Genomic DNA, 9284 nt, shown 5'->3' with positions numbered 1-9284 from the left:
CATGAGATATAACATAAATTCACATTTTTTATGTTTATTCAATTGCATGTATCTTTGCAACCGAGCCGAATCGATAAAGATGTTGAAGGGAAAAAGGTTTCTTTTGACCTCAGGGATCTTCTGTTGATATAAAGTAAAAGACCCAGCCTTTATATGACGATTATAAGATAAAGCATATGTAGCAAAAGAACATTTACCAGGCTATATTTTGAACTTTTTAACTTTTTTTCAGTTGAGGAAAGAGATGATAGTCGGATGGAGCCAAATCTGGTGAATAAGGGGGGTGTTCTAGTAATTCAAACCCTAAATCACGAATTTTTTGCATGGCAACATGAGTTTTGTGTGCAGGGGCGTTGTCCTGCAAAGACAAAACACCTTTGGATAGCTTTCCGCGTAGAGTGGTCAGTGATGTCGAATAGTAATATCAATTTATTGTTCTACCTGTATCCAAAAAATCAATCATGATTACTCCATGGCAATCCACAAAAAAACTGAAGCAAGAACTTTTGCATCAGATTTTTGGGCACGAAACTTCTTAGGTCTTGGAGAACCAGAGTGTCGCCACTCTATCAATTGTTGCTTTGTTCCTGGATCGTAGAAATGTACCCAAGTCTCATCCATAGTAACAATTCGGTTTAAGAAGTCTACATCGTTTTCAAATCGAGCACAGATCGAACGCGATGCTTCTACCCTTGCACGCTTTTGGTCAACATTCAAACATTTGGGGATCTATTTTGCAGCAATTTTTCTCATGTCCAAATTGACGTGAACTATATGATGAACTCGTTCGTATGAAATATTCAGTGCTTCAGATATCCGTTTTAGCCCAATTCGACGGTCTGATAAAATCATGTCAGGAACTGCATCGATATTTTCGGGGACTAACACAGAAACTGGCCTTACCGATCGGTCATCACCTTCAATGGAAAATTTACCTATTTTGAAGCTTGCAGTCCAATTTTTCAAGGTCGCATACGAAGGACATTGATCATCAAGGGTATTAAGCATATCTTCGTAAATCTGCCCTTTCAAGTACAGGTACTTGATGATGGCTTGATACTCCAATTTTTCGATTTTCAAAATTTCGGTGCACATCTTCCTGGTTTACTTTTTTGACCTCAAACTTCACACTGACCCTTCTAATGAATTATTGTTCGTAATATTTTCTTATGCATGGAACTGGTCTAGGCTAACTAGATATCAATACATTACAAATTGTCAGTTTTGACAAAATGGCTTTGACTTCTTTAATGTTTCATATGGCAGCTAATTCAGGTATAGTTTCAGAGAGGTTATACGTTAGCCCGTGATATTTTGCTGATGAATGCATTTTTGACTAACCCTTTCTGGTTGGGCCAAAAACACATTTACCTCGGTTTAAGCTAATATCTACCCAATTCAACATGTTCTTTCATCGACTCACTCGTTAATCCACTACGAACATGATATAAGACATTCTCTAGAAGTATTAGTAAATCATTTACCAAAAATACGAAACTTTCCTCGAATCATAAGATCGGAAAATCCTTCTTCTCCCCCATTCATCGGTATGTTGACATACATCCCCGGCCCACAAGTCCACCCCCCCGCCAAATGAGCAGCAACTAGATTCCATTGCGAATATATCACCCGGAAAAAGACCTGGGGTGGAAATTTCACAAAAGCGCAGCGTTAAACTTTTCCACACACGTACTCCTGAGTCCCGCGAAAGCACTCGTCGGTACACACATACATAGAAAATGAGGAAAGCCCCCTTTCCGCCCCTCGCGATGTTGGTAAACACTCGGGGAAAAAGTGGATGGGCATTTGAGGGAAGGTATAAGCCGGTGAGTGTCTATTATAACTTCTGAGTGTTGGGGAGACTTTCAAAGTGCACATATTGATGTTCCCGACGGGGCCTCTAGCCTTGTAGTACATGTGTGTGTACGGGGAGAAGTGGATGATACTGATTTTTACACGATATGATGTACAGGTCGTTTTTGGAGGTGTTATTTTCGATGAAACAACTTTTTTCTGTTCTGGAGTGATCTCGACCAGATCAATCAAAAATGTTTTCAAAACTGAAGAATTGACAACGAACGCATCCTAAGAATAATTGGTTTGAAGAAGAAACTTATGTTGCCCCAAGGAACACGACTAAAAAATTAACCAATTAAGTGCACCGTGGGGTCGATGTTTTTGAGAAAGTGGAGAACAACGCGTCTCGTTATTCCGTACATTCATTCTACCTGGGCAATGATTCAACTGCCATTTCTCCCGTGCCGATGCTTGGACGCCATCATTAATCCATTACCAGCAGCAATGAATATCAAAGAGACAGCTTCAGGCAAGGTAGTCAGCCGACAACGCTCTGTATAGAGACGGTAATGTGGCACTCTAAATCAATTGCAAGTTTCTTGCCTCGACAGTTATTTATTCACACTCGTTATTTCCTTCATAACGGCTTTCAATTGTTACAGATGCATATGATGAATGGTACCATTTCATATTATGCAAGAATTCTGAGAAGTCATGAAAATAATCAAAATTTTGGCTGTAAATTTGCGTGTTGTTGTTTTCTCCCTAAAATATGTTCAGGCCTACGCAGCTTCCAAGGAATATCATCCTTTAAGAAGGGTGTTTTTCTATACTATTCTACCATCAATTCCTGAGTGCTCAAAGCCATAGCTTATAATGCCGGAAATGAAATTCCCACTAGGTAATTGAAATTTCATCAATGAAACATGTTGATGCTATTTCGAAATATGCAATGAATGGATTGACGTCTCGATGACTAAACCATTGCGGAATACAATTTCTTATAAGGACAACCCTATAAAAATTTGTTTCTATAGTGAGGAGCAGGTGCTTCATACATCCAAATTATTCAGGATCGAATATTCATTCAGGGTTCGATGAATGAATAATATATTCTGGTTGTATTTGTTTTGGTTAATGAATACAAAGCCTCACCTAATAAGTAACCGAAGAATGAGGTGACAAGGGGCTTCTTTTGACTTGACCCGTCTTCGTTCTATAATTGAACACTGTGAGGAGAAGGGCCACATGCGTTACTTGTTGAATTTTCAATTGTGGATTCGGTTGCGACAAAGATGAATCTACCACAGAAAGCACTCAGAGTCGGAGTGATATCATCAATCGAGTAAATATTTGAAGGAGAATCCGAATGACATTTACAACTCGAAGAATCGAACAAAGGTAAAAAACTACGGCCTATACTATACAGGGTGAAAATCATGGTTGAGCAAGGAGTAGAAGAATTGGTTGGAATTAGCTTTCTTTGAAATGTAACAGAATATTTCGATGGCTCTTAGAAATAATTATAATTATTACTTTCTCCAGCTGAACAGTAATGAAAGACATAACCATTACATCATCCCTGGTCTTCCTTGATCATATGATGCTGTTCTCTTGTCTAAATCATCAATGGGCTAGACAATTAGTTCTCTACAACATTATCGGACCGAATGACAAATATCGAGGCTTAATATTGATATTGAAAATTACAAAGCAGTCTATCGGTGGACACTTGGCTTACTCCAATCCAATTTCCGATGATTTATACCCCGATAAGGTCTCCGATATTTCATCGCTCGCAGCATTGTTGTGAGATATACGTTGTCCAGAGCATTGGCTGAATATTGTGAAAATTTGTTATCGCACGGCTACAGAACAGCTGACTGGCCAACAGAGAGTGTTTTCCGTCGATCATTGACGCTGAAAATTATTGAGGATAAGCGTAATATCCTACTGGATATTCCTGGAGTTGCAATGCATTCGAAGCGTTGGTTATAGAGAGGGCATGGAAATACCCATAAAAAATTTTTATTGTTCTCTTCAACCAAATATTTCCGTGAAACTTCTTCTTTTAGGTACTAAATTCAGTAAACATATACCGGAAGTTCCATACTGAATGTCGTACCATTATAACTTTATTATTTCAAATAGTATTCCCCATTAAGTATACGTCCATTTGAAAAATATCTTGTCGGAAAAATCATCAAAGAAACTTACTTAAAGCTTAAAAACATGTGACAAAAAATATACCACCGAATCATTTGAAAAAGAAGTTGACTATCATTATTTTGACACTTGTCATTCTAACACCAGTTTGACAGCAGCATTTAATGCAGTTGGAAGTAATATTTGAAATAACCAAGTTATATACGATAAGCCGCTTGGGACGTCCAATATATTATGTCTTTTAATTAGAATCTAAGTACCTACATTAATGAATTCATCAGATGAGTTCATATTTTCAGTAAAATAAAATTTGGTGACCATCTCTGGGGTTAGCTATAAGGTACTGTCCAAAATTAATTCGCTAGTGCCCTCAATTTTACGCGATTTAATCGTGAACGATAAATTATTCAGATAAACTTACCCCTGATAGTGTTTTCAGTTCCCCTAACCACTCATTGAGCAACTGCTCAGGATCAGCTTCTGGATCTGATTCAGCATCATCGTCATTGGCCAGTCTGCTCATCTGAAATCGAGGAAAAAACATTCATGAATTGGAAAAACGAGTAAAATCGTTCTTCACCTCGAGTTGAGACAAAAAATGATATTTTCAGAAGGGGTTTTAATAATAAAAGAGAATCTGATTATAAGGAAACGTTTAAGGCCCGTTTGCACCAATACCCCTCAAAACGAGTACTTAACTAAGCGTCGTTTAAAGTTGACGCTTAATTTTATTCCCAGTTGGTCGACTGTGGCTTAACAGAATATTAAGTAAGGGGCCCTTAAGCTTTAATATCTAGTGATATTACTGTTTTTTATTTTGGTGCAACTTCATCCTAGTTTCCTAGTCCAATAAAGCTATTTCAGTGATTGGCCGGTTGCCGATGATCGTTGTCATTTCATTTATTACCTAACTTACCTAATTGTTCTGTCAGTCAGTTTCAAGTAAATTATTATATTATTATCAAAGAGTAAAAAGTAACAACTTTTTGTTGTTGAATTAGTATTCTTATTGATAATGATAAGGATTGTGAAATAAAGGGTACCTAAGTTTATATAAGTACAACACTTTCTTTGTGAGGTCTTGTGTGAATTTGTTTTATTAATGTTGAAGAGGAACGTGGAGAAAATGTCCTTATTGTCCTTGTTAGTACGAATACGATAAATTATTGCCAAGAAAGTGGTGGTAATCTTCAAAGGGCACTCAACTTCTCAACAGAAGAAAAGAGTTTGTTGCTAACTATAGTATGATCTGTGACTCAAAATAGAAAATTGAAAGACTGATGGCATAACAATAAAGGCAAAAGAAGAGGCTTGATATTCAATAATGAATTCATTCAATTTTCAGAATCCATCAAAAATGTAGCCAGTTCAACAAATTATTCTAGGTAAGAATCCCGCCCTCAAATATTTAAGTGGTCATTAGAGGAGCTTAAATTTAAGGATAGCTTTTGCCATTTAAATGTCAATTGACAGTTGGTGCAACGTTATTTGAGTTAAGAGTTCATTTTAAGGGACAATTAACACTAAGTATGTTTGGTGCAAACGGGTCTTAATCCCGTCTAAAGATTCAGGAGTTTAGTCACACTCACAGCCTCTCACAAGCTTTTAATTATCTGTACCTCCTGATCCTGTTTTCGATAAAATTGACGATCAGAATTCCAATTCAAATTTGTAGTGGTGAATTGAGATTTGACCAATGGTACCACAGTATACTTATTTTGTGGCAAAACTTCGTTTACGAATTTTCTAATAGGATATTGAGAGTAATAGCATCGTTCTACTATAAAGTAGAGAGAGCAATTCTCACGTACCTATGTAGAAATTTATCAAGTAGTGACATGAAATCGAGGCTGCTGCTGCTGCAGAAATAGGAGAACATAAAACTTGAAATGCATCAATGCATTCAGGCTCGGAGCCCCATATTGAACTTTCCAACACCCCGAAGACATAAAACTTCGGAATTGCCCTGGATATCTACAGAATCCTGCACATCCGAAATCCTCGCTTATATAAATAGCTTCCATATAAGTTTTTACGATGTCATATTCAACCAGAAAACTTAAGTGCGAGCGTTCGTAAAACTATGCCACAGTTTAAACACAATGTAATCTTATAACTGTCGTTCTTTCGAATGGAAGAAAGATGTGTGCCACGGTGTGGGAATTATAATATGGTCTTTTATGGATATTGGATTGTACAACTGCTGATTTATTCTGCATCGTGACACTAGGGTCGAAAAATGGGGAGATTTTGCGGGTGTAAGATGGACATTGAAGAGTATGTTTGACCCAAAAAAAAAATGAGCTCAAGGTGTAGTAGTAGTAATGCACTGTGTCCCCTTTGCTACCCCAAGCATTAATAGGTCAAAGCTCTTCCTCTTAACTACGCAGCAAATGAAGTGGGATAGCTAAAAAAGTTTGACTGGTTATAACTTCGACATTACTTTGGCGATGCTGGATTTTCACTCAGCTTCGCAAAGAATTATCTTGGCGCTACTCTATGAAATAACCATTAAAGAATAACAAAAAAATTGACGAATATAATCAATTATTCGATTACATTAGGCAAGACAAAAAGGCAGAAAAGGGATGAAAGATTTCCTCTGAATTATATAATTAAAAATTCCAATGATAAATTAGTTAAATCTAAAGTTGGTAATTAATTTTCGATTCAATGAAAATAAGATTAAGAAATTAAGATGATGAATTAAGTTGTTTAAAACAGTTTTTCGCAATGTAGCTACTCAATGAATAAAATTAAAAATTCGAATAAGAATCGGACAAATTTTGTAACCTGAAGAAGATTTCACACACCGTTAGCAAAATAATCGTTGAATTCTCAAGATTTGTTTTTTTGTACCCTTCATTTCTCATTTTGTTGTTATCAATTTTTTTTTATTTTTGTTGTATCCATTCGATGTAATATTTACTCGTGAAGTTGAAATATGATTCTAGAAATCCCAACCAAATATGGAACGAACCTAATAAGATATCTAATTAACACTGTTGACGTATTTGTGCTCGCATCTCATATGGCTGGAATTTGGAATCATTCTGATTGTTTGTCTCGCGCTGGGATTATTGAAGATGTTTTTCAATGAGGAACTGACTTGTTTTGAGACTTTTTATTCAATTAACGATATCTAAATTTGGATATTTCTGATCAATTTGAGGTATTGTATATGAGATGATATTCTTTCGGTTTTTCATTCCTCAGTTCTAATAGATTCATTTGTTGTTGTTCGTTTTAATAATTGTTAATCTTTGTAGTTCCTCAGTCTTTGATCGATTCAGTTTTTTTGTTGATTGTTTCAATTGTTTATGTGTTTTTTACCATGTCTCTTGTGTTTGATTTTAGTCTGTGAAGATGTCAATAAATTGACTCAAATTGAGTTTGTAGTGCTGTTTGTTCCAATAAGCCAAGAGAATACACAATTATGCATTACGTTATTGTAAATTGAATGAAGGCTTTTCAAGAAACTACGTGCTTCACTATGGAATCAAGAATCAATGATAGTAACATATATTCCAGAAATTTCTATTGAACTGTATGAAAAAAACTGAATATTTGAGAATGTAGGCGGAGAAATAGAGAAAATTATTGAGAATCGACTAATCAAATAGCCATTAGTAGGGCACCGCCCTTATTTTGAAAATTTTACCTGTGAATAAGATATAAAAAGAAAGACTTCGACTCTTGCTGACATATCTGAAACAGAGTGCCGTAGAGAAAAGTTTAGAAATGACGCAGTTGAGGAATAACCCGAGGTGAGATACAAATTTTCGATTTTTGTTAATTTTCAGTTAGCTTGCATATTTTTACACTCGAAATTAATAGTGATTTTTGTTACAGTGAAATATCTAAAAGAATTCAAAGAAAGGGTCGACACGTTTGCTATAAGTGCAGTTTAAAATTTGAACACTACGAAATCTTCAAAAACCACAAGGACATCCATCTAAATATTGAAGAAAAACGAAGAAAACATCGAAACAACATATCAGAAAAAAAAGTGCTGAAGGATCAAATCAAAGAGGAACTGAAAGAACCTGGAGACATTAAAACGGAAGAAATTGCGCCGGAGGATGTTAAAGAAGAAGACAATCAATATGGAGGCGATAGTCATCGACTTGTAAGGATGATTTATGCATCAATATGCGCTTTTGCCATGCCAATTCCACAACGAAAACGTTGACTTCATTTTTTAGTTTGAAGGATGTGTGATTTGTTGTTTTGTAGTTCAATCTGTATTGTCTATTTAATAAACTATTTTTTACTGTTACTACGTTGTATCATTGTGAAAGGAGAATCGTCCTTCATCATAATTTTTTCTAGAAGCATTTTTCCAAACTACAATTGTGAGTGAGACTAAAAATTAGTAATTAAAATAGGTAAGTATCACAAGGTTTCTCATTGATATAAATTGCCTATTTTTAAATCGTGTTTACGAATATTAAATTCAAAATTTTCTTTCGGTACTAGCATAAAATTAGGCCAAATCATCTATGTTTTGACTTCTGCATTCTTTCTTGTGATTGAATAAATATGTCTGGCATTACCCCACTATGTTTTCACTAGGTAGCACTATAAGATTTCGCATATCATTAAACTCCTGTGTACCAAATTCAATGAATGGGCGCATTCTAGGATGAAAGAAAGGAAAGAGGGGTTTAATTGTGACCCGAGAATTTGTGCATTAATTTCGGTACCTGTATAAAATGACCGCATAGTCCCAACACCTTTCAGTTTAAACTGTTTCTACATATTTTGTTAATAGAAGTCATAAGAGACAAAGTAGATTTTGAAGATAAGATGGTATAAAGGAAAAAAGGTTTTATGATGTAGGTACCTATGTACTTTCAGCGGTGGAGAAAGCTACTGCAGGTTTTCAAAGATGTAAAAGAAATCGTTAGGTGTGCAGATTAAGATACTGTATAAGCCCTGTGATAATAAATTCATGTTAATCTGACAGTTTGCGTGGTGGGGCTGGCCGTACGAAAGAGTTGTAAATGGTAAAAAACAATTTTTTTCGTGCGTGTTAGATTTTTAGAGGATATGTTAATTGGACCCATAGAAGCTACCTTTCAAGAGGCTGGCAATTCGAACGTGACGCAAGGTTACTGCGATCCATTGAAAATGCATAAAAATCATTACTTGCACATACTCAAACGTGTCAGATTTTCATACAGATGGTTAATCTTGGTATGTTGACGTGTTGACCCATTAATCTGACACTAATCAGGGAGGGATTTTCTTAATCTGACAGTTCGAAGATGATAACAGGGCATTTTTTCAAATACATATCTCATTTCCTCTAATCGTTG

General features: G+C 35.7%; 1 protein-coding gene across 1 annotated transcript; it reads left to right on the top strand.

Moving 5' to 3' along the window:
- Positions 1 to 7180: 7180 nt before the first annotated feature.
- Positions 7181 to 8242, top strand: LOC123312561. The gene is made up of 2 exons (XM_044897049.1): positions 7181 to 7730; positions 7816 to 8242. Exons 1-2 carry the CDS (start codon positions 7705 to 7707, stop codon positions 8153 to 8155), a joined length of 366 nt encoding a protein of 121 aa, XP_044752984.1. The 5' UTR covers positions 7181 to 7704; the 3' UTR covers positions 8156 to 8242.
- The last annotated feature ends 1042 nt before the right edge of the window (positions 8243 to 9284 follow it).

This window comes from Coccinella septempunctata, chromosome 4, assembly GCF_907165205.1.
Source record: "Coccinella septempunctata chromosome 4, icCocSept1.1, whole genome shotgun sequence".
Lineage (NCBI taxonomy): Eukaryota > Metazoa > Arthropoda > Insecta > Coleoptera > Coccinellidae > Coccinella > Coccinella septempunctata.
The sequence above is the reverse complement of the archived record's forward strand: the minus strand, read 5'-3'. Positions and strand labels throughout refer to the sequence as shown.